The following is a 25,620-nucleotide window of genomic DNA, read 5'->3' on the forward strand; positions in this document are numbered from 1 at the left end:
ATAATTACTTCGCAAATCAATTTTCTTTCTTTGTAAATATGCATGACGTATACATAATTTAAAATTATTATGTCCAAATTTAATTTATAAATATATATATATATATATATATATAAATTTTATATATATATATATATATAAATCATAATCATCGTTTTAGATATAATGAAATTAAAAAGTCGATATATAAAAGAAAATTAAGAAAAAAGAAATTCAACAAAAGCAAATTTAACGTCGGTAACGTGAAAAGTTAGAAATTGCGCTTTAGACATTTTACATAAGATTCATCGCGGCTATCGGCCAACAGACGTTTACTATGATGAAAAAAGATAAGTCAAATGGTATATTATTATACTAATAACGTTAATATAGTAGGTCTATATTTTTTATCATTGCTGGTATCGTGTGCAAGAATCCATGAATATCTCAAATGTTAAATAAACAGATTATTTTTTAACTTGATAATCTCAGTACACTCGATGTCCATTGTCCAACGTCCGATATCTCTTATTTATATATATAGAAGACCCCTATAATTTTTTTAAATTTATAAAAAACAGCGTTACAAAAGTAATTATAGAATTAATAAAAGGCATTATATTTATATATACTATGATTTTTTGTAGGCAATTTTCAAGAACAATTACCAGCGCTGATAATTACGCTTTTTTTTTAAATCGTTGATTTTAGCTTCGATTTATATATGTGCATGTGCGCGCGTATGTGCGTATGTGTGTAATATTAAGTATATATATGACCGACAAATAAGGAAATTAATATAAAAAATAAAACAATAAAAATCTATATAAAAATAATATCATAAAATCAATGTATATATTACGTCAAAAAATTAACCAAATGTTTAAAGAGACATCGCATACCGCACGAATAAATAGTCTCAAGCTTATATATATTTTCACATACAGTTAGTGAAATTGCAATAGCAATCTTATAGAAAATATACAGACTTGCAAATTTACATATGTTGAAGATATACAGTTGATATTAATGTTGAAGTCTGTAGCATTAAGTATTGGTTTTCATGCTAGCACGTTATACGTACATACATATGTATACGTATATGTTATATGTATAGTCAGTGTCGTATGTGAAAATATATAAGTGTTAAACACGAAGATTCACATATTTGTATGTAATATAGCAATGACATACGTAATTAATTAACTCAAATTAATTTAAATAATACGTCTGATCAAATATTTGCTCGAATATAGATAGACATTTTAGGAATAAGTAATGTTACATGATGGCAACCAATTGTGCAAATTTCGAAACAAACTCTAAATTTTTGTTAGAACAACTAATTACAGCACGTAAAGAAATAAATAATTTAAGGTATGCATTTTTCAAACGTCTTACTTACTTATTCTTTTGATATTTTTATGAATAATGATCGACATTGTTGATTTGGATTGCATAACCTAAATATTTATAAATTCTTCTGCTACAATTTATTTTTAATGTAAATTTATTGGCACTTTCAGACAACAAATAAAAAGCCTGCGATATGTTCACGAGAGAGATGTCAGTAGTATTAAAAGACTTTTAGGATTAAGTACTAGTGGTCTGAACTCTTTCTCAGATGAAGCTGCACAATTGCAAGCTCCAACCAATTCTAGAAGTAATGAACCAAGCAGTATGGCCAATGGTAATGTCTTGACTTGTCGACCTATTGGTGTTGTGTCAACTTGGTTTCCTAAAAAAAGAGGAACCCCAAGACAACCCACTGTTTGTAGCGAAACACCTGGTAAGATAACACTTTTCAAAAGTATCTTCACCAATCCTGAACATGCACTTCAAGGACTAGAAGAATTTTCTCATATGTGGTTAGTATGTAACAAGTTTTTCTAATTAAGACCAATTTCACATCAAGCTATTCACAATTTCAGGATATTGTTCTATTTCCATAAAAATGATATAGTGCATGTAAGAGCAAAAGTTGCACCTCCAAGACTAAATGGCATAAGAACTGGAGTATTTTCAACAAGATCCCCACATAGACCATCTCCTATTGGATTAAGTTTAGTAAAAATAATCAAGATTGAAGATTGTACCATCTACTTTGAAGGTGTTGATATGATTGATCAAACACCAGTTTTAGACATTAAACCATATATTCCACATTATGATAATCCAGTGCATATAGAAAATATTTTACAAAGTGTTCATTCTAAGGAATTAAGACAAAATAATACATCACCTACATCTATTGATAACCCAGACGGTTGGTTTACCACAGACATTGATGAGGTACCTCAAGATTCTCATGACCATCATTCAAATTTACCTCAACAAAGAGGAAATCAACCTTTATTGTATACATCTCCAATTTCTTCAAATTCTACCTCAAACTCATCTGCTGATGTGTCAAGAGATGAAGAACTTGCCATGAGACTACAAGCTGAGGAATTTCAAGAGACTTTATATTTTGACATAGACAATGATAATTCAAGTTTTTTAGAGGACAATGAACTTGCTGCTATTATTGCTGATAGAGATAACTTGAATCGTATTGGTTTTAATTCAGTTGTTCCAGAAAATAGCGATGAACAAAACTTAGGAACTTCAAGACTATTAGAAGGAGCAGATGGCCCCAATGCAATTTGTGGGACTGACTTAAATTTGATCAGTAGACGTACTCTTAACCTGAGGCTTGATGATTCATCATCATCTTCTTCTCCTATTAGGATGGGAGTTAGGGAAGCACCTGACGGCGAAGAAGGTTTTGATTTGTTACAGCCTAATGTTTCTCAGGCACAAAATTTAGCCAATAATAGTAATAATTCGGACTTAAATTTTCAATCAATAATAAGGCAAACAAGTGACAATAGTACAGATGGAGCAGTAAGAGTTCCTGATTGGATATCAAAACCAAAAACGTCTACTTTATCAGTTGTCTTTAATGAGCGTTCCTTACTGCAATTGCAAGAAATATTACATGAAAAAGCAGAGGAAAAACGACAAGCTGTGGAAAATATTTTGAAGGAGGATCCAAGATCTGTTTATTTAAGACAACGTTATGGCAATCAATTTTACACATTTCTAATTCATGATCTTCACATAACTTGTAAGTTTGATGATGACAAAAAAATTGTTACAGTTTTTCAAATTCGTCATGCAGGACGTACTTGCGAATGTGGTCAGCCAGAATGGCAATGTATAGGCCATAATCATAGCTCATCTTCAACTTTTAATCAAGATTAGAATTCGGTGTATTTAGATTGTACCTTTGTAAAGAAAAATGTGATTTCAAGTTGTATAATTTGTTAAGTGAATCAAAACGCATTTAATAGTTTTCTATTAGTTCCTATATTTTATTGAGTCAAAAGTTAAGACAATTTTATAAAAAAATGACTTTTATAATTGATTTTTTTTGTGAAAATAGCTTTTTTAAGTATCAAAACTTAAATTAACAATCATATTTTTATGAATATCGTAAACACAATCAAGATTAAAATAATAACATTTAACCACTAAAAGACTTTTATACATGGATATTCTAATAGATTCCAAGCGAAAACTTAACGTTCAAAAATAAAAAGCTCAATAAATAAGCGTTCACCTTTCTGTTATTATATGATTATAAATTATACAATAATACTTAATAAAATATACACAACTAAATGTACATCAAAAACAAAATGTTTATTATAACAAAAGTACTTTTAGAGCAATGTTTCACAATTTGTAAAAATTATTTATTTCTTATTTTTAATAAAACTATTTATAGAAATACAAATTTCCTTAAGTGTACAATCTTATAGTTGAGTCTGCTCCTGCTGAAAGTATCCATGGTTGTATAGGATGAAATAATACATCCAATATTCCAAAGTCTTCGAATGGTTCGTGATTGCATAATCTTTTCAGTGGTACTATCAAAGGATTTTGAAGTAAATCACTACAATAATATACAATTGATATGAATTAATACCTTGAATTATTTTTAGGCTAAAAAACATTATTTTATTACATACCTATATACCATTCCGTGGCATACAATAAGACCTCTGTCATCAGCACCTGATGCAAATAATGGATACCTTTTGTGGTAAGCGACACCGCGTATTCCTGTACCATGAAGACGAAGCGTTTGGTAAGGTTTTGTGCTCAAATCTAAATCAAACCACAATAACTTTTTATCATACGTTCCCACCAGCAGATTATCTCCACCTGTAAATAATTAATTAATTGAGTACTTAATTTCTCATAGGCTTGGCTTGATGAATAAACATAATATGTACCTGGATGTATTGCCATCGTAGATATCCATTGTGAATTTGTTAATAATTTTTTTATCATTTCCTGTTTTGCTAAGTCATATATTCTTACATTCCTTTGTGTCTAGATAACAAAGAGAGTTGAAAAATTAGCTGTTTAAGTATTTTAACAATGTCACCAAAAATTTTGTATTCGAATACTCACTGCTACAAATAGAAATGGTCTGATAGGGTGAAATAAAACGCATTGAACTTGTCCTTTAGGTCGTCCAATAGGTAAATGCGATCTTCTCTTGGATAACTGATGAATTAAAACAGCTCTATTCTGGCCATCTGGCATAACTGTTGCAAAATAGTCACCTTTGCCATGCCAGGTTACTTGTGTAACAGTTTTGAAGTGATTTAAAATAACTCTAATTCCCATTTTCCATTGCTCTGGGTTACCAGCTTCTGTTATATGTTCCCACTGTACTACAGCTTTGACTCTTTCAGGCACTATATTAAAAATAAATGACAAATGATATAGTTTGATATGAAGTAACGAATGTCTGCAAAATAAAGTAATATTTACCTATTAAGTCACTCTGTGGAATAATTTCTAAAAGTTCATCAGCTTTCTTTGTAATAACGTGATCGCCAACTTTAGAATGGACTAAAAGTACTTTCTGATCAGCTGCTACAGCAATCAGTGGTAAATTTTGATTTGGACACCAAGCAATTTTTCTGACTACTCCTTCACATTGCACGACTTTAACACATCTACCAGTTGCAATTTCCCATACTAAAGAAAAATTTCAATTAACAATTTTGACAACTGCAAACATATTAAAATCAAATTAAATAACTCACTCCTTAACGTTGAATCGTCTCCACCACTTGCTAAATATTGGCCTGTTGGCTCAATAGCTATACTTCTAACCATGTTTGTATGACCTTTATAAATCATTGATTGAATAGTGGGGAATGGTTGCAAATCTCTTGGACTTGGTAACTGTGGTACCAATGATTCTGGTTCAATAATCAATTTCATTTTTATAGCTCTTGGGCATAAATAAAGATCCAAACATCTCTGAAATCTTTCTTTGATGAACTTAGAATAAGCAGGAACTTCTCTAAGTGAATTATACTTTTGAGGAATAAAATGTAACTTTCTTTTCCATGGTGAATGTTTCAGTTTATTCCACTCTTTCATTTCCTTCTTATCAAACAAATATTCTGGAGGTGGGTTATAACTTTCAGCATGACCAGGTAAAAATCTTTTTGGGGCTTGAATGTGCTTATGAATTCTCCTCATTTCCTCTGCTTGATCATCAGTCTCCCAAAGCATGTAAAATTGTGGTTCATTTGATTTTTCTTCTCTTTCTTTTTTCATTTCTGCTGTTGATTTAATCCATCCCATTTTCAAAGCATGAACCATCTTCGAAACCTTTCTAGCTTCTGGTTTTGAAGGTAGGAAGGAGCGTTTGTGTTCCGGAAAACCTCTCAGAGGCATTTTCTCAACTTCTGAAGTAAACCATTCAATCCATGGCTAAAAAATAAACAAAAATCATAAATATTAACCTTTTTTATCATGGCTAATCAAGTTTTGAAATTTTAAAATTAACTTACACTGTACTCATCGAATTTAGCATCTGGTAGTCTCTGCTTTTGAATTCTTGTGATAAGGTCAATGTCTGCTTCACTTAAGACAACATCTTGTCCTGTTTGATAATCTTTTATTGTTCTCCAAAAGTCAGGATCTTCCATTCTCTTCAAAAAATTATCTAGCTGATCACCTTTTTCAGGTTTTAATATTTTTTTACCATCCCAATTGTATCCAAGATGTTCTACATCATTGTACCATTTCATTGGTACATTTCCTACTGTGTTCCTAATATCCTCTTCATCAGAAGTATCACTCTCATATTCATTGATGTTGGTGTGAATCATTTTAGAAATATTTTTAGAATGAGAAGGTAAATTTCTATCTTTGTTGGACTTCAAATCTTTTCTATTTTGTTCTGTATTAATTTTTTTTTGAAATTTTGTTTTATTTATTTCTTTATTATTTTTCAAATCAATATCTTTTTGGTTATTGGAATCTTCCTCTGATTCTAATAAACCATCATCTTCACTTTCTTCATTTGTACTTGTTTCATCATAAATTTCTTTTTCTTCTTCTTCTTCTTCCTGACTTGTCTCTTCATCATTTTCAGTTTCATCTTCAGAAACAAATATAGGTTTATCTTCATCTTCATCTGATTCAGCATCCTCATTATTTATATCAACCTCCTCATCTGTTGAATCACTGTCACCACTTATTTCTCCAACTAATAAATCTTCTGTTCCAGAATCCTAAATATAAAAGAAATGATGTTTAAATGATTAAACAGTCTCTTTGTATAAGGGCTATTTGATATCAATCATCAAACCAAACTGACTGGCTTGATTGATAAATTAACTGAAATTTGATATGAAACATAAAAGAGAATTCCATGTGTTATGTTATTGCGAAGTTTAATAATAAATTTTGAAAATTATTTATTTAAGAAAGTAGTATACTCCATGAAAAATGAGAGCTATAATAATTTAGTGCACTCAAAAATAAAAAATGTTACCTCAGCCTCTTTTTTGGCACTGTGCTCACTTTCCTTATCATTTTCAATAATGTTAACAATATTTTTCGCCTGTCGTTTTCTTTTCAGTTGCGTTTTATGAATCTTCATTTTTATAAAATCATATAACGAAAATATATGAATTTTACAATAATAACAAAAACTCAATCTAACGCGCACATGGGTTAGCGAGGTTAGGAAAACATGAACACTAATACGGCGTGAGAGCAGCCACGAATTTATAGTCTGAAGTGAACCCGCTCACCACTTTTCTGCTACAAATATGTCAACTGAAATATGCCACTAAACACTTCTTGCACACTTTAATTTACTAAATTAACTTTTTTCATTATTATCGTTATTTTGTGTAGTTTTATAAATTAACATTATTTTTATATATTTTTTCTTTTAATAAATACACTGCTCATCAATCACTTTTGTCATATACCTACACCAAAATCAGGCAAACTTGAAAGTTTTGTATCTCAGTCGGAAATTCTCGTATAAAAAATAGAAATGCATTTTGAAGACTGTTGTAATAACTTCCATTTACACGTGAAGAAGGTTAAAAAAACCTGTTTTTTACGATAAAAAAACATTAAAAATTTTTCGATTTTTTTACCTCGATTCAAATCAATGTCAGTTTAGAACTAGTAATATAGGAGGAAAAATATATACCAACAGCTAGAGATAAAAAGCTAGTCCCTTCCCCTTTACGAAAACCATTCTCGGATTTTCGTGCGACCTTTTTTACCGGAGTTACAGTCATTTTTGTAAAAAAACAGTCTTTTTTTAAATCTATCATTATCTCGAGTTCTACTGGTTTTAGAAAAAAATGTCATTAAGAAAAAAGTTTTGTTTTATTCCTCAAAATATAAAAATAAAGTTAAAATAAAAAAATGGAAATTTTTTTTTATTTTGTTAAACTAACCGAAGGGATTTAATTTAAAATAAAAGTATTTTTGTAAGGTTCAATTACAAATACATAGATAAGAATTTTTTATAAACATAATTGCATAAAGGTTCCGATTGGTCATACAAAACTTTTCTCAGTTTGTACAGCGAGCGTTGGAAGTAGTTTGCGCTTGAGGAACTGGGCGGTATCGTGTATCTTATTAATTAACTATGTTTTTCACCTGTTACTCAAAGAAAAATACCATTTTTCAATATCTACGAATGATTCAATTAAAAATAGCGAGAGTTCAATTTTTCAAAGCCAATGGAATTTCGCTAAATGTAAAATTTACCGAGAAATAGCGATTCTTATATTGCACATATGATGTAGTTATTTTATAATTTTTTTAAAACAAGCTAGAGGGGTTCAATTCGTAAAAATAGCATTTTCACGAGGTTCAATTGCAAATACATCGATTAGAATTTTTTCTATATACGTAAATTTTGCGGGCTAAGGTTAGGCGGTCGTTTATCGTCTTACTTCATGACATTGCCATGCAAAATGTTATTCTCATATCGAAATATTGAATCGAATCGGAGCTTTACTAAACTGTCTACAGTTTCAGAGAAATTGAGAAGCCTGGCAAACTTGATTATTATTATTATTATTATTATTATATACTTGAGCTTTTAGTTTTTTAAAATAGATTATAAACTGAAGAGTCGACGAGATAACAAAAAATGGAGAATTTAAAGAGATACATGTAATAGGTAAGATCGACATTTACAAATAGGTAACGTGTTATTATACTCGAAAACCGTTATACTTCAAATATACAATTGATTTGATTTAATCCGTAATAACAAAATTGTGTTTTCACAACATTAGATTGAGGTCTATTTTGAATAAAGGTACCTCAATGCGACCCTAATCTTGAATAAAGTATTATTACGGTGCGATATGATAACAACATTGCTCTCGAGAGAAACTATCACAGCGAGCCAGTTTACGGTGACTCGACGAAAAAGAACGACGTGCGTTTGCGATGCACTAACTCACTTATTAACATGTAAGTCGTAATTAATAACAGAATATCATTACACTGGAACTCTCATAAACTGTCTCATTGAACATTTATTATACAGAACTAAATTCAAGAATGGGTTGTGTCAATAGTCGAATAGATAACGATCTACAGTCAAATGTCTTTCGAGTTATGAATGTTGATGATTTTGGAAATTTAGTTACACCAGGCAAGTTAGAAGTTACACAGTCAGAAATAATTTTGCACCAAAAAAGAAAATCACCAGTCAGGTGGCCATTGCGATGCATTCGTCGTTATGGGTATGATGCTGGAATTTTTAGTTTTGAGTGTGGAAGGCGTTGTCCTACTGGTCCAGGGATATATGCCTTCCAATGCCGTAAAGCAACTCAACTATTCAACCTTGTACAAACCAACATCCAGGTAAAATATTTCTTTCAATCCATCATTCAGAAGAAAATACAGTGACATTTACTAACGTACAATGAATATGCACCAGGTCTGTACAATTGGTGATGATGCTATTTCAAGAGATATGCCTAATAGTCAGTCGGGACCTAATTTAACACGGGGGACAATATCAACGGAACCTCATTCTCTAGATCCAACACCAGCACGACCTAATTCTGGAGTTTTATCATTATTTTCTCATATTCAGCAGAATGGAGTAGAACGATTGAGTAGCATTGAAAGCAGCAGCGGTCCAATGTCACCTCAAGGCACAATGGGCTCATCTTCACCTCCAGTAGTACCACTATTATTGCCACCACCCCCTATCCCTGATGACCCTCCTCATTCTTATCCGTCCTCACTTAATGTCAATGATGAAGTTCGGTCTAACATTGCTGTGGACACTGATCTCAATATCAGTAAAAGCCTGGCAAGAAGGTCAATTCAGAGGTACACCTTTTAATTTACATAACAATTGGTCTAGGGCATTAACTTTTTGTTGTCCATTGACAATAAGCAGAGCCTGACATTAATACAACACATTTTAATTGCAGATCGCATACAGTAAGCAGTTCCAATTCGAGCAGTGGTTTTCTATCGTTCGAGCAAATGTCAAGTCAAGTGATCAGCAGCGAAAGATGTTCGTCTCATTCGTCGACAACTCGTCGGGTATTACTGCTACCCTCGGCGCCATCCTACATAAATGTGGACCTCAGCAGTGATATCAGTCCCCTGTCTCGGTCTCTGACCGGTGGGTATTCTTCCACGCCTCCAAGAGAAGACACAGCCGACTCGACAGACGCTGCTGGTCATGCTTATATGAACATCAGTCCCGGTCAAGAAAAGCTAGAACCTGTAACCACGGCTGTTTTAGATCGATCATCTGCTCAGGCGAATATTCAGCAACAGCAGCACGAACCAGATGACGGGCCAAGACACTGCTACGCGAATTTGGAGGCGACTGAGATCGAGGGTTTGAAGAAACGATTTTCTACAACATCCTTTGCTGAAAAATTGTCACTGCACGCACAAACTCCTCCGCCGATTACCAACAATAGCGTGGCTATTCGCGAGGTGAGTTACGCCGTCCTCGATTTGGATACGAAAGAAGCGACGAGTGGAGCGATAATGACATCGACGGTAGCCACCGCGATAACAACGACGACGACGACGACGATGATGACAGCGACAGAGACATGTACGACAACGGCAATGACGATGACGACAGAAACGACATGTATAGCGGCAACGACGACGGAAGAACCAGCTGAAAATAGTCAACGGATGTCGACACCTCCGGACTCGCCGAACAAGAGCCACCAAATTGGCTATGTTACCATTGACTTTAACAAAACAGCCGCTCTGTCCCAGTCGGTGAATTCGAGTTTGGTAAATGACATTGACGAAGGTTTGAGGAAGACTCGTCATAACTCAACGATTAGCGAGCTCATCGCGCCTTCGTCAACCAGGCATAACTCGTTCATGAGTGAGTGATTAACGGCATCGTTTAATTTTTATTTTCCGCCCTTCTCTTATCTCGGTACAATTTCGTCGTTGCAGTGATGAGACTAATACCTGACTCTGTTTCTCATTAATGCTTTATTTTTCATCGATATAGACGCGAGAATCGATTATTTTTTACGATTTGATTGTCTGATAAGGTGTCAGGGTCATAAATGTTGACCTGCTACTGTTTCAAATGTTACCCTATCGTTCAATTTCATTCTGCCGATTACAAAGAAATATCAATATTCATGATGAAATGCCAATGCTGACGAATCACTATTTTGATAAGCTGTAATACGTTGGCGCTAACATTTCAAGCCCAGATTAGATATCGTCATTAATTTGAATTGATCTCGACTGGAATACCAATGAGGAACCGCGCATTAATCATAATATTTAATGAAAAGTGCAAGGTTACCTTTTTTTATGAGGTTTACAGGCTTTTACGCTGAAAAATAACGATTGACATTGCGCGTGGGTATTTATTAACATCATGATGCAAGTCATGGAAAAGTTCGAACTGTCTTTATTACCAAATGTTCAGTTCATCACATACGTTCTAGATAATGTCAAATAAAAGATATCTGATAAGCAAAGAAGGCGCGTTTAACAGGAGGCATTATTGAATTAAAAGAGAGATAAATATTTATAATATATATTAGCACGAATCGATAAATTGGTCATAAGCAAGAAACAATAACGAAAAAAAAAACTTCATTACATCCATTAACGTAACGGAGTCATCAACTTATAAATGGCCTCTTAAAAACATAGTACATTGCCTAACTAGTGCGGAAAAGTAAATTCTTATCAACATTAATTTACGTTCCCACACTAGTTAGGCAATATACTAATAAGGACAAAATAGAAACTAAGAGAAGTTTTGCTACAAGATTATTTTGTAAAAAATCTATAGATGCTAAAGTTTTGTAAAACGACGGGATATTGATAAGAAAAAAAACTTTTATAAAACAAAGAAACAGGTGATGCTCATTTTGTGTACAATCTATGTGATAATAGCAAGGCGAACCTTTTAGTATTAAGGATCGCACATAATTATGAGGAAAAAAAACGAATTTTGTGTCAAAGTAGTTGCCTATATGAATTGTATACGCCAAGGAAACATTTTTTAACATGCGACGTGTTACATATACAGTAGCCAAAGAACATAAAGTAGTAATAGTACGTATTAGAGCTGTGTAGAATATACCTCTGTTAAAGATTTTTACTTTATGTTGACCTCATAAAGTTTTAAAGATTCGCCAAGTCACAACATTATAGAATAATGAACGGTCTTGCATTATACCAAAATCCTATATCGTTATACAGCAACAAAACTGTAAATTGTTCGTCATGTGCCATCAGTACGGTGAACAAATGTGATGATTATTTTTGAATTTATTGAGGCATTTGTGAAAACTTTTTGTAACTGAGTTTTACGAATATCTTTTGACAACTTCTTTTAGTATGCGTATTTTTAACTATCTTTTTAATGCGAAACGTACATCGAAATCGAATCCTAAAAAGACAAGCTTTTTAATTCTGATGAAATAATAAAGAGCCTAAAAAGTTAGACTGTGAAATATAGACTGGATGTTTAAAAAAATTGAAAGAAAAATACTAAGATTGAGCGAATGTACATAAAATATTTTATCAACCGTGACAGTATTACTTGTGCATGCGCTATTGCAATATAAAAATTGAAATTGTATCTTTTATTACTTAATGGATAAAATTTATCATCTTGTTTGTGAAAAATGATATGTAGATAAAACTTTACAACGAAAGAAAATGGAAATGTTATTTAAATAACAAAAATAATGGATTCTTTCCGAACAAGTATGATGAACAAATTATTTTACAGGTACACAGTACAGTCTCACAATCTTATATTATTGAATACTAATTTTTATTGAAACTACAGATTGATTTGATCAATAAATATTAATTATAATTATAAATTTAAAAAAAATGTAACAAGTGCAATGGTAGAAATTTTATTTTTATATGAAAATGAATGCTAATCAAAGGTATTGTAAGGTGTTCAGAAAGTGTAGAGAAGTAAAACTATAAATTGCATGTACACGTTGTGAATGTACAAACAATTTGTACTAAGATAAAGCATTTTAATTTATAAAACTGTTGCCATCAATTTGATGGTTTAAATGCAAAATATATACGCATTCTTAAGCCATGTTATACAATTTAAGATGAAAAAGAAATATCATTCAAAATCATTTTGTAATAATTGTATATTTATATAAATAACCAAAGAAAAAGATGCAATTTCATACGTTTGTACCTCATTTTGAATGATGCAGAGATGTGAGCCTACTTGTGTAAAAAAATATCTGAAGAACAAAAAATTTATTGTAAAATATTGAATGGAAATTGAATTATGTAAATTAATTCATATGTAATTGATATGTACATGAAACGAGTAGATAAGAAAAATATAAATCTTAAGTATATTGAAACTTATGTATTTATTATTTAATCAATGCCACAACCATACTCAGTTATTAATGTTCTTTACAATTATCAAGAACTACAGTAATTAAGAATACATTGCTAACTTCCTATTGAAAATGAAGTAAATTTGTATGTAGACATTAATTTACTAAAAAGATATTACATTTAGACTTATATTTAAGAATTTGTCATAAATAAGTTTTAAGGTGTGTTAAGATTCAAACTTATTGTACTGTCAATACAACATATTTTTTTATATATCTTTATCTGTTATGTTTATGAAAAAATTTGACATGTTTTATTTGAAAAATCAGCTATTTAAAATTGACTTACAAGTGCATTAAAAGTGCTACATCAATTCAATCAATGACTTTTTTTAATATCCAATTATTATGTTTGTCAATTTTATTACTCCTCTTCAAAATAACGTCATTGTTCCCTGGTCATCGCATCTGAAATAATAAAATGAATATAAAAGTACAAAATTTTTAATTCACAAAAATTCACAAAAATTGAAGTAGACCTTACCACGTCTGTTCCAACTACTTAACGAGGAGAGCCGGACTTGGACCTACGATCTCTGGATGGCGATCTGCTCTTATCACGGCCGTTCTTGCTGCGGCTAGGTGACCGACTACGTGAGTAGGAACGCGAATAACTGCGTCTACCGCGCTGCCTCGAGCGTGAGCGAGACCTTGAGCGCGATCTCGAGTAAGACCTAGCGAAAACAAAAATTACGTTTATTTGAAAGTGTTTGATTTAAAAATTATGCCTATCGTAATTTTATCTTATCAATGTTTCCGTCAGCTGTGACATTGAAATTTGCTATATCAATTTTATTGAAAAAGAAAAAAAGCCTAGCTCTCATTCAAGCGAGAGACATTGATTGTAACGATTGATCAATAATTCTTGGTAATTTTCTTTCATAATACAATTGAACGCCTGTGACTGTAACATATTACTAGACAAATCAACGTTAATGCTTTCCAGATTAATCGTCATCAGTCAATTTCGGCTAGTTACTGTGAAAATTGATAAAAAACAATAATAAAAAAATAAAACAAATGAGAAAACTGAAAAGCAACAAAAAACATAACTTAAATCTTCTTACAGCTATAATGGAAGATTTTTGATAATTACATAAATAATTAACATCAAAAGCAATGAACGTCTTGACAGATTTGTTACTAATATTATTTGATTGAAGTCTCGCGCAAGTGCATATATAGATATGTTTAATATGTATCTCGATGATTGAAGACTTAAAGAATCTCGCAGTTGATTTTGCATATGTATACCTATAATATGGGGTCGAAGGTCAGCAAGGTGAATGCGCGCGGAAGTAAGGGGTAGTAGGTAGGCATTGCAGAGCAGATTTGGTCGGCAGTAAAATTCGCGCGGAGTTATTGGGCGGAGATATTGGCGAAGGCGAAGACGAAGACGAAGGCGAAGACGAAGGTGAAGAGAGTGTGTGAAGAGAGAGCGGCGCAGAGGAGTTGTCTCGGTCGGCGACGGAAGTCTCGAAGTTTTGTATATTGCGACGCTGTGTGTGAGATTGAGAGCGAAGAGTCGTATCACGAAGAGAAGATAAGCGCAGCGAAGTGCCGTCGACTAGAAGAACCCGAAGTGGACATATTCACTCTCTCTCTCTCTCTCTTTCTTTCTTTTTTCTTATTATCTGCTCTGCAGTGTGTCTGTTCTCGTAGAGTGCAGTAGGTAATAAGCCCATGAGACACTGAGAGTAGGTAGGTGCTCTACACGCTGTAACTACGCAGAGTGCAGATCGCAATGTGAAGCCAAGTCGATTATCGCGAGTGTGTAACCTCTGTGTGAGCGACATGGTCACGATGCGAGTGCCGCTTCAGCCGCACCTCCTACAAATAATGGGCAGGATTACGTCGCCGTTCTAGCCTCTATCAAGATACAATCCATTTTCTTTTTACTCAAGAATATTGCCGCTTTTTGGCAAACACTATCAATACACTCACACACCAAATAGCTGTATGCAGCACAAAGGTTCCCAACCACAATAAGACCGATTAATTCTAATTAACCAAATTTCAGAGTCAAAAATACAGGATCATACTGCTATAGGTATATTTATCTTATTTTCCTATTGAATAGCCAACCAATTGAAACAAACAATTAGTCGGCTATCAGCAAATTGATTGGAACTAATGGACATTTATTGTTGTCAACGCATGTTTTCATTGACTCAATAGCTTGTTGTCTGAGAGCAAGAGTTTGGCGAATTGTCAAACAGCATGATTCTGTTATTCCAATCAGAACATTATTTTTACTCTGTTACTCGATAATTTTGACCTTAACCACTTACAAACTTTCTTGGTTTATAGCTTTAAAGAGTCAACTAATTGGATAATTAATTTAAACAAAACATCAAGTAAATTAAGCAATTGCCAAAATTAATGTAGCAAATAGTACTTCATTTGATTACAATGGAATTAATAACCATGAGATTTTAGTTGTAAAATCTTTGTGCTACTTCAACTCATTGGAGAAAAAATAAAAGCATGGCATTAGATATAGACTATTCTAGTAAAAAAATTTAAGACTGTCCCTTGTCGTAGTCTTGTGTATACAGTTGCACATATAAAAAACGAAAGAATATCATCTGGAATATATATTGATGTTGATATCGTCATGCAAAAAGACCATTAGACAAACCTCTTTTTCTTCTGTCTGGAGCAATCACGGGCATAGTGACCGCGTTCACCACAATCATAGCATCTATCCTCGGAATTGTACCTGCTGGCAGGACCACCTCGGCCACCACCACCGCCGCCACTGCCGCTCCTGCTGGGTGGTCCGCGGTCTCTGGAACGTTTTCCATTGCTCAGCTCGACGCGCGCACGGCGCCCACAAACGGTTCGGCCGTCAAGGCCCTTGATGGCGTCCTCGGCATCTCTTGGATCATCGAACTCGACAAATGCGAAACCAGGCGGGTTTCTGGCCACCCATACGTTTTTCAAAGGTCCATAGTAGGAAAAGGCATCTTCAATTTCTTGCTTGGTGGCGTTGCTACCCAAATCGCCCACGTAGACTTTGCAATCGGACGGGTAACGTGACATCTGGACAAACAAACAGAGCAATAAAGAATTGCGTGCACCAGAGAAAATTGAACAATAACGTGCACATAACCAAACAGGGCAAAGCGTCGCTTGCCTTCGCGCGGACGCTCGCAAGAACAGGAAGTGGTGTTGGTATACTTTTGCCGTGACTAAGCTACGCGTACGGAAGTGAAAGATAGCAAAGCTTACCTTGTTCATAACAGCGGCACAGCCTGAGCAGCTGTGGGCGTGCGGAAAACAGTATTTGCTCGTGAACGTGAAATTCGCAGTGCGACTTGACGCTCCCCAGCAACTATAGTACTACACAGCTATCTGCTTGGTATACGCTCAATACGGCAGCTAGCGGGCTAGGCAGATGGCAATCAATAAAATGGCTGCCTGCTATGCGGACTTGCTTGGCCGATGAGCAAGCACACTGCTGCCACCTAGCTTGCGAGGCGGACCTTTTTCGTAGCCGACTGGCTGTTCATCTGCTAGAGCAAGAGGGGAGAAAAATGATTGGAGGAAGGAGGGAGTGACGGCAGGAAAGAGAAGGAGGGCATCGGAGTAGCGAAGACGAAAAAGAGAGGGAGAGAGGAGAATGTGCAGACTGCTGCGTGTTGTATGCAGTGTAACGACTCTCGACGTGGTCAATAAGCCGTTGTTTTTGTTTAGCTGTTAAGGTACAAGCGCAAGCACACAACTCACGCCCACACGTGCGTCACGCGCGCGCGAGAGAAAGACAGAGAGAGAGAGAGAGAGTGAGAGAGAGAGTGAGAGAGAGAGAGAGTGAGAGAGAGAGAGGGAGAGAGAGAGGGAGAGAGAGAGAGAGAGAGAGAGAGAGAGAGAGGGAGAGAGAGAGAGAGAGACAGCAGACAGACAGACAGACAGACAGAGAAAGACAGTAGTTGATAACCTCAGCACTCTCTCCGCTAGCCCTCTCGCGCGTTTGTCACGGTTCGTGTGTAGGTGTCTCGCTATTGCGTATATAGGTATGCGCACAGATACACGTGCGGCACGTGTGTGGCCGTCAGCGAAATTTAAATAGATTCGAGTTGAATTGAGGCCTCGTCCCGAAAACGGGTGCGTGACGAGACGAGAGTCGTTGCGCTAGTAGTTTTCCAGGCGATCTTTCCCTCTCCCTCTCTTACTCTTTCTCTTGCCGACGCCGTGTCAGCGTGCTCATTCACAAGTTGCGCACGTTCAGCAACAGCAACAACACAAGCAGCAGCAGCAGCAGCAGCAGTAGCAGCAGCCGCGAGCAACAGCAGCAGTAGCACTGGCGGCGGGGCCCCTACTCTCTTGCTCGCTATCCCCGGGCCAGTGCCTCCGTTGCCTGCACGAACGAGCGGAACGAGTTCAGTTAGTTGCGCCTCGCATTCTGTGCAAGCAGCAACAATAGCTCTTTAAATCAGTGCGGCGACAACAACGGCAACAACAGCAGCATTGGCAGGCAGACAGTGTGTGCGTGAGTGCGACTGGAGGGCTCATCACAGAAGACGATAAAGATACAGAAGGAAAGATAGACGACAGATAGACAGCCGAGAGGAAGTGTATTGGCGCGCGAGATATTGTAAAGCACATATGACGTCAAAACAGAAAGTGACAGCAGAGCAGCAGCAGCAGCAGCAACAGCAACAGCACCAGCCGCAGCGTGCCAGTGCAGTAGAAACATCAGCAGCAGTGGTAGCAGCGATGATAGTATTATTTTGACAGCGCGCCAGCAGTGAGCAGCGATGAGCTTGGGCTGTAGCAACGAGGCCCTGCTGCAGGAGCTCGCAGACCTGCCCTGTTCCTCCGTTCAGCAAAAGCTCAACCGATACGTGAGTGCTCACAGACTCGTCTCTCTTTCGCTCTCTCCTCTCTCCCTCTTTCTCTCTCTCTCTCTCTCTCTCTGTCTCTCTCTCTGTCTCTCTCCCGTGTCTCTTTACACAAACGTTATGTAACCCCCTGTTTGCGTCGTCTCTCGCCAATGTTTTCCTCGCTTTGCAACGCATCAGTGTTATGTGTTTCAGTTTCAAGATGCGACCGGGGCGAGGGTGTCATTCCTGCTGCCGGTTCGGCGAGAAACCGAGGAGATGGTTGTGTACGTCGTCGGCGAGAAGGTCCTCGAGCAAGAGATCAGATTCCCGGTAAGTTTTGCTTTCGCAACGAAGCTCCGCGAGACTTTTATTGCAGGACGGGGGGGAAATTGAAAAAACATGCGAAACGGAAAAAAAGCTAGGAAGAAGCGAAGTCGATCGTAAATCATATGCGTGTCTCCGCGCGCGGAACGAGCTAGCGTAAAAAAGCGTGACAAACGATCGAATTTCGAGAAGAGGAGCCAGTCAAAGCAGCGCGATAAGAATTATAAATTCGCGGGCCGCCTGCAAGCGAGAGAAGAAGCCGCGTGACTCACGCGACGCAGCAGCAGATAACGTTTATCTGGCGTCGATCAATATTGAACGGGATGCGGTGTCATCGCACGCCACGTACGTGTACGCGCGTTTAAAAAGCGGACGCCCGCGAATCAGCTGGCCGCGCGACGATTGCCCGCGGGCAGTTTTTCCGCGTTCGTGGAATTTTTCGCCGGCGAGAAGCGGCTGCGGCGGCGCCGCCTCGAGACGCGCATCGACGGCAATCGCGCAATCTGCGCGCCAGGCGGCAACAATTAGCCGAGGCGGCCTCCCCGCGACGGCGGCAATGTCGGCGTCACGCCGCCAGACGCCCGCGTCGAGGGGCACGTCGCGCTGTGGGCTCACGACTATGACGAGACCGATGACGCAGATGGCAACGTGCGGCGAGGGCCTGCGCAACGCCGTACTCAGCGGCGAGTCGTGCAAGCAGCGCGTCCAGGAGCTGGACGCCGACCTGCTGGCGACGCTGAGGCAGGTGGCCGAGCCGCTGCCCGAGGTCTACCTGTGCGTGCCGGTGCAGCACCCGATCAAGAAGCAAGTGGCACTGGTGGTGTGCCTGCTGGGCTTGGTGGAGGACGAGGCCAGCGCCGAGGTGCAGGAGTGCTTCAGGTGAGTGCGCCTGCATGCGCGCGGCTGTTCGCCGCGTTTATCTCTCGCTCGCTGTCCGCGCGCGCGCCAGTTGACGAGCGCGACCTTAATCTCGAACGACCGATTGGAGCCGAGCGCGCGCCGATGCGGCGCGACGGCGACGCTCGCTCGCCAAGGCCGGCGCCGGCGCCGCCAGTCCGGATCGTCGGGCGGCGGCGGCGGCGGCGGCGGTCTCGGGAGGGCGCTCGTCGCTCGCGACCACGCCGGTGGAACCAGTCTGCGGATTAGCGGGAAGAGACTGCGTGCGTAGCCAGGCCGAGCAAACTCGGCGCGCGCGGCCTTCCTCTCCCGCGCGAGCTTTTCACAGCGATTCGCTGAAAACTGCATTTCAAGTGTAAACAAGCGCGATAACGAACCTGTTTTGTTTCCTCTCTCTCTCTCTCTCTTTCTCTGTCTCCCTCCCTCCCTCCCCCTCTCTCTCTCTTTCTCACTTGCGACTCTTGTCGCCGATAAAAACAATGGCAAAGTGCCTCGATAACGAGCTGTTGCGGAGAATTGACCAGATAATCAGGCGGATAATGCGGCTCGCTGTCAGAGAGAGAGAGAGAGAGAGAGAGAGAGAGAGAGAGAGAGAAAGTCGGTCGTTGCCGATCGCGATACGAGCTCGATGATGCGGCGAAGCGGACGGAATTCCGTGGAAATGAGCATAGACGCGGCGCCGGCCGATTGTCATGCGAAGCTCGCGCGCGCGGTCGGCCGACTCATCAAAGCGGCCGCAGCGGCGAGAGGCGACCGCAAGCTCCCGTGCTGACGGCGATGAGACGGTCCTTTGCAGATACTGCCTGAGCCTGCTGCTGAGCACGCTACGTTGCCAGGAGGAGACCAGGCTGAAGGTGCAGTGCCAGGACCTGCTCGACGTCTCGAAGAAGCTGTTCACGCGACTGGGTAATCGCCGAGCCGGCCGAGAGTCGCGCGCCCGTCAGGCTAACCGCTTTGCGCTCCGGGCTCTGTTGCAGGCGACCTCACCGACCTGCTGCGCGAGATCATGACCGAGGCGAGGAAGCTGACCAAGGCCGAGAAGTGTTCGCTGTTCCTGTTGGAGGCGGAACAGCAGGAGCTCGTGGCCAAGGTGTTCGACGGGCTGCCGACCGAGGAGGTAGGCCGTGGCGGCCGCGCCGTCGCCTCGACGACGCTCACGCCCTGTTCTTTCTGTTCGCCGGCAGACCGCGCAGGAGATGCGCATCTCGCTGGGTCAAGGGATCGCCGGCCACGTGGCCACCACGGGCAAGCTGCTCAACATTCGTAACGCCTACGAGCACCCGCTGTTCTACCGGGGCATCGACGAGGTGACCGGCTTCCGGACCAGGAACATCCTCTGCTTCCCCATCCGCGACGAGAACGGCATCATCGGTGAGTAACCACGCTACCCGTCGTCGCTCGCGCCTCTGCCGAAAGTAAACGGGCGGCGAACGCGCCGCGCGCTCCCGCTTGCAGGTGTGGCCCAGCTGTGCAACAAGATCAACGGGCTCTACTTCGACGTGTACGACGAGGAGGTGGCGATGGCTTTCAGTATTTACTGCGGCATCTCGATAATGCACAGTATTGTTTACAAGAAAATACAGGATGCCCAGGCGAGGAGCAAGCTCAGCAACGAGCTCATGATGTATCACATGCAGGTAAGATTGGCCGTATCCGCCTCGTTGGCGTGCGTCGCTCGCCAACGGCACTGAGTCATCTTAAAGAGGCCCATTATCGTCCATAAGGCGACTGATGCCTGAGCTTTTTTGGCCGCCTGACGTGCGCTCGCTGACGCTATCGATTGTCCTTTCGCCAAGCTTTAATCTGACTCAGCGCATTTGCATCTCCCCTCAACTTTCTGCTTTGTATTTTAATCTGCGCCCATAATCTTTCATGCTAAAACGGATTTAAATAAAATTATAGCAGGTAACATTTACATACTCTCAACTTGCCGTAGAAGTAGTCGAGTAGCGAGCGTGCGGAATGCAAACAACTCCTGCTCCTCTCTCGTTTCATCGTTTCAGGTAGAGGAGGAAGACGTACGAGCTTTTTTAAATTGCGGCGACGACCACAATGTCAAAGACTTTGATACCTTTCAATTTTGTCCGCGCACGGTACCGTACAGGCACATGCCCTGCTACGTGCTGAAAATGTTCGCCGATTTGAATTTCATACGACGCTGGAAAATTCGGAAAACCGTTCTTGCCAGGTGAGTCGCCATCGCGAACCGAACGATTGCGGCGGCAGCGGCTTCCTTCAGCAACCGACTCTCTTTTCAGGTTCATTCTGTATGTTAAGAAAGGTTATCGCGACGCGCCTTATCACAACTGGATGCACGCCTTTTCGGTGGCGCACTTCGCCTACTTGCTCATGAAGAATCTTCATCTGGTGAGGGACGGCTACATGACTTCGCTGCAGGCGCTTGTGTTTCTAGTCTCGTGCCTCTGCCACGACATTGACCATCGAGGAACGAACAATTCCTTCCAAACCAAGTGCGGCACAATTTTAGCCAGTCTCTACAGCTCCGAAGGCTCCGTCATGGAGGTGAGCGCCGATCTATAAAATTCTTTCGAGCGTGCCGCTCGCTCGTAATCGACCTGCTTCTTCGTCACTTGCAGCGACACCATTTGGCACAGTCCATGTGCATTATCAACACCGAGGGCTGCAACATTTTCGAGAACCTCACTAGCGAAGAATACAGTGAAGCGCTCGACTTGCTGAGGAATAATATTCTCGCTACGGATCTCGCTTCTCACTTCAGAAGTTCAACCGAGCAAAAAATGTTAACGAGGGAAGGTTACGACAAAGGCAATCCCAAGCATCAGAAAATTTTGCACGCCATGTTTATGACGAGCTGTGATCTAAACGACCAAACCAAAAATTGGCGAGTATCGAAGCAGACAGCGGTAAGTTTCGATTATTACAGCTTGTTTGATACGATTGCAAAGGAATCTTCTCGATCTCACTTCAGGAACAAATCTACGACGAATTTTTCTCGCAAGGTGATTTAGAGAAAAGCATGGGAACCGCGCCAATCGAAATGATGGACAGGGAAAAAGCGTCAATACCGGATCTTCAAGTACAATTCATAAACAATCTAGTTTACCCACTTTTTACGTAAGCTTTTGATTGTTGCTCAAAGCATGCCAAGAATATTAGATTTTTTTGGAATTAAAAATGTAATTTTATTGTTTTTTTTTTCTTTTTTTTCAGAAATTTAGCAACGTTGTTTCCGGCTTTGCAGCCACTTGTACGTATTATTGAGCGAAATCGTGAAATTTGGAGGATCGCTACGGCCGTTTTTCAAAAGTATAGCGAAAGAGGAATGACTGGAATGGATATTTTGTTGAATGCTCGGTTGGAAGAAGAAGTTCTTTTGCAATGTAACAATGCTGACGAAACGTCCATGAGTCAGACCCCTAATAGTAGCAGCAGTAGTAAGGTAGACTTTAATTTCGAAAGTGTAACTTTTGGCGTTTGAAGAGTTGTTATAGTTTAGAGAATTGATTTTGCATTTTTTATCATTCACTTGTATGAAATTTATCATTACGACATTTTATCGAAAATGCACGATCGCGCGAGTGGGGTACTGTGTACGAGCTTTGCCCACAGGGTTTACGTTATATTCTATTTTATGCTCTGTGCAGAATTCATTGAAAACGCAGTAATCACTGTAATGGATACAAACTTGATAGTTTATCGATTCAATTAAGTGTGGCATTCAAAAAAATGCTATGTGCAATAGTAACATCGAATTATTTTGTTACTGCTCAAGTAAAGTCTTTATTCAAGCGCCTGAATCGCCTTCTTTCACCTTCCGGAAACTTAAAATTATGCAAGTTAGATGCAATTTAATTTAAGTTGAATACATAGAGAATGCTGGCGTTCTCAGACGAATGCAACTATTGTTGCGGAAGGCAATTGCGAAAAGTATAGCGGGAAAAAATTCCTATAACTTTCATACAAACGAAGACTAGTTTTGGAGATAAACTTTTACCGGGGATTAGTTGGGATTCTCGAGGCGATGGATATTACACATGTCAGTATTCCAAAGCCAAATTAAATAAATTATAATGTTCCTCTTTAAAGTTTAAAGCCACTTAGCCGTAAAAGAAAAGATATATGAAACAAAAGTCGTTTGATTCAGATTGCAATGCTCAAAGCGTTTTACAATAATATTCAAGAAATTATTTTTTTTCGTACCTGATAAGAAATAGTGGAATAAAGTGACAATAGAGACTGGAAACACAATTAAAGAAACCATGTCTCAAAAAGCTTACATCTACATGACTTGCATAATGCCAATGTTTATTTCAAAGTCGCACAATCTTTTTCATTGATAAAGCGTTTTATTAGCAAACGCAACTCAAAACATTCCACTAAAACAGAAGCCTAACTTTTCATTCTGTTCGAACAATCAAGTTATTGACAATTCAATCAATCTGAAGCCAAATCCATCAGAAAAGTACTCATAATCTATTGAATTTCAGCTATTCCTTCACTAAGGTGATCATCCATTTTATGTGCTTTATATTATCGTAGATATATATACTAGCTTTAAAACTGTATAAAAGATCAACTGAAAAGATAAAAAATAATAGTAATTGTCACGCAAGTTTCAGCTTGTAGCTTAATACTCTAGCAATTTGTTGTTGTACTACATCTATACTATCATCGTTTCAATAATTTCTGAGCAAACCGCTCTGACAAATGATCGAATTGTCAAATTTACAGATGTCCCAATAATTTCTCAACTTAAAGACTAAGAAAACAAAAGCTTTATATGTGTAGTCAGCATCAAGTTACTGTTCAAGTTGAAAAACGCCGTAGATGTTTAAAATTTCAATAGTCTAAAACATCGAAATAAAGGGGAAAAAGAACCTAGTTTGATAATGTATAACCAGTTTGTTACGCTAAAGTCAATGAAAAAAAACATTATTTTTTTTACAAAAATCAAGTTACAATAAATGATCAAGCGGTACATCTAGTCAAAGTATCGGAAAAGTGTAAATCCGTTGTTGGAAAAATTTGCACTAATAATTTGTTGGCAATAATATCTAAGTTAAAAATTTTTTATACGTAAATCCATCCATTTCTGTAGAGTCGGAAATTACCAGGCATTTTTCTCGTTGCAATATGACGAAAAATACAATTTTATAGATACAATTAAGCATTGTGAACAGTTTCACGTTATAAATTAATTTAGTTTTCTATTGCGTTAATTTGTAGATAAGAATGTTTGTGTTTTAATTACAACAAGATTTTAATGTTTTAATAAAAAAATATGTTGTAACCGTTATATTTATACTTATGTGGATCGCAAGAAAGAATTGAAAATTTATAGTCAAAATCGAATTGTATAACACGATTTAATATATAGCGTTTGTAAAACAAACCTATAAGAGACTTTGTACATAAGGAGACCAACGTCAGACATTGGCCATTGGACAAAAGATAATCAAATAACATTATTATACTAATAATGTTAATATGATAGATTCACATTTTTTTATCATTTCTCGCATTCTACGTAATTACAAAATATACCCAGATTTTAAACAAATTCGTCTTATACCTCGATACACATCCAATGTTCATTGTCCGACAGACTATGTTTCCTTATGGAGAAAGCCCCTATATGCGGTTCAGAATTCGATACAAAATAAAATTGTAAATATGTAATAATTTATACGCAGAAATTTTTTAAATTTATCATAAAATTATATCAATATTACTTGAAATAAATATAGTTTGTATTAATAATAAGTAAAACTATGACAAATTTAGAAATTGGTACTAATATTCAGTCATATTTATTAAAATTATTGTAATTGATCGCAATAATAAAACGACACCATTTTAAGGTAGCACACCTTTTGTTATTTTTAATATCCACTTTCACTTAATAATAAGAAAACATGGTTTATATTAAAATATTATGCGCAAAATTGAAATTCGACGCGCTGCTGCGTAATGGCTAATTAAACAATCAAATTATCAAAGTAGTCTTCGCCAGAGCTTCACTATTTCGCCATGGTGATGCGCTGATGCCGTGAATTCAAAAAATAACGTTGGATTGAAGTCGGTAGGCTGATCCTCCAATAGACATGAAAATTGTACGCAACTAATTGCTGCCAACTTACGAATTCAAAATATCTCAACTTTGCAATTTCATGCAACATAATCTCAATAATGATAACAAAATTACCCCAATTTACAAACCATTTTTTATAATATTATATTTAATCTGAGTAATATTTTAGTGGTAACTATTGGTTAATAATTTGAATATTTTTTTCACTTTTATTAAAATATACTTGTTATATTTAAATTTGTCTAATCATTTTGAGGCT

The 25,620-nt window shown here is 38.0% G+C and overlaps 5 protein-coding genes across 7 annotated transcripts; 3 read left to right on the forward strand and 2 right to left on the reverse strand.

Moving 5' to 3' along the window:
- Window positions 1–1,114: 1,114 nt before the first annotated feature.
- LOC131671006 (tRNA (adenine(37)-N6)-methyltransferase) lies at window positions 1,115–3,230 on the forward strand. The gene is made up of 4 exons (XM_058947112.1): window positions 1,115–1,149; window positions 1,236–1,356; window positions 1,506–1,847; window positions 1,911–3,230. Exons 2-4 carry the CDS (start codon window positions 1,265–1,267, stop codon window positions 3,223–3,225), a joined length of 1,749 nt encoding a protein of 582 aa, XP_058803095.1. The 5' UTR covers window positions 1,115–1,149; window positions 1,236–1,264; the 3' UTR covers window positions 3,226–3,230.
- Window positions 3,231–3,751: 521 nt separating this feature from the next.
- LOC131671005 (ribosome biogenesis protein BOP1 homolog) lies at window positions 3,752–7,057 on the reverse strand. The gene is made up of 8 exons (XM_058947111.1): window positions 6,836–7,057; window positions 5,847–6,572; window positions 5,088–5,766; window positions 4,810–5,019; window positions 4,444–4,733; window positions 4,263–4,362; window positions 3,996–4,191; window positions 3,752–3,919 (listed from the first exon to the last, which is right to left on the reverse strand). Exons 1-8 carry the CDS (start codon window positions 6,941–6,943, stop codon window positions 3,766–3,768), a joined length of 2,463 nt encoding a protein of 820 aa, XP_058803094.1. The 5' UTR covers window positions 6,944–7,057; the 3' UTR covers window positions 3,752–3,765.
- A 1,317-nt stretch (window positions 7,058–8,374) lies between these two features.
- On the forward strand, window positions 8,375–13,134 carry LOC131671052 (uncharacterized). The gene is made up of 5 exons (XM_058947175.1): window positions 8,375–8,497; window positions 8,616–8,796; window positions 8,873–9,192; window positions 9,269–9,669; window positions 9,774–13,134. Exons 3-5 carry the CDS (start codon window positions 8,887–8,889, stop codon window positions 10,711–10,713), a joined length of 1,647 nt encoding a protein of 548 aa, XP_058803158.1. The 5' UTR covers window positions 8,375–8,497; window positions 8,616–8,796; window positions 8,873–8,886; the 3' UTR covers window positions 10,714–13,134.
- A 241-nt stretch (window positions 13,135–13,375) lies between these two features.
- LOC131671053 (serine/arginine-rich splicing factor 7-like) lies at window positions 13,376–16,662 on the reverse strand. Of its 2 annotated transcripts, none has more exons than XM_058947176.1 (4): window positions 16,476–16,649; window positions 15,883–16,286; window positions 13,726–13,915; window positions 13,376–13,649 (listed from the first exon to the last, which is right to left on the reverse strand). In XM_058947176.1, the coding sequence occupies exons 1-3, from the start codon at window positions 16,482–16,484 to the stop codon at window positions 13,744–13,746; spliced, it is 585 nt and encodes a 194-aa protein (XP_058803159.1). In that variant the 5' UTR covers window positions 16,485–16,649; the 3' UTR covers window positions 13,376–13,649; window positions 13,726–13,743. The 2 variants fall into 2 exon arrangements, with proteins under 2 accessions (XP_058803159.1, XP_058803160.1); XM_058947177.1 differs by lacking the exon at window positions 13,376–13,649 and adding an exon at window positions 14,496–15,071 and having other exon boundaries at window positions 13,777–13,915; window positions 16,476–16,662.
- Window positions 16,663–17,184: 522 nt separating this feature from the next.
- LOC131671051 (cGMP-dependent 3',5'-cyclic phosphodiesterase-like) lies at window positions 17,185–25,125 on the forward strand. Of its 2 annotated transcripts, none has more exons than XM_058947173.1 (12): window positions 17,185–18,088; window positions 18,281–18,397; window positions 19,032–19,270; window positions 20,085–20,194; window positions 20,266–20,405; window positions 20,473–20,659; window positions 20,744–20,925; window positions 21,289–21,476; window positions 21,547–21,811; window positions 21,886–22,173; window positions 22,239–22,384; window positions 22,481–25,125. In XM_058947173.1, the coding sequence occupies exons 1-12, from the start codon at window positions 18,002–18,004 to the stop codon at window positions 22,746–22,748; spliced, it is 2,217 nt and encodes a 738-aa protein (XP_058803156.1). In that variant the 5' UTR covers window positions 17,185–18,001; the 3' UTR covers window positions 22,749–25,125. The 2 variants fall into 2 exon arrangements, with proteins under 2 accessions (XP_058803156.1, XP_058803157.1); XM_058947174.1 differs by having other exon boundaries at window positions 21,292–21,476.
- The last annotated feature ends 495 nt before the right edge of the window (window positions 25,126–25,620 follow it).

Source organism: Phymastichus coffea, unplaced genomic scaffold, assembly GCF_024137745.1.
Source record: "Phymastichus coffea isolate CEN01 unplaced genomic scaffold, Cenicafe_Pcof_1.1 PCOF00118, whole genome shotgun sequence".
Taxonomy (NCBI): Eukaryota; Metazoa; Arthropoda; class Insecta; order Hymenoptera; family Eulophidae; genus Phymastichus; species Phymastichus coffea.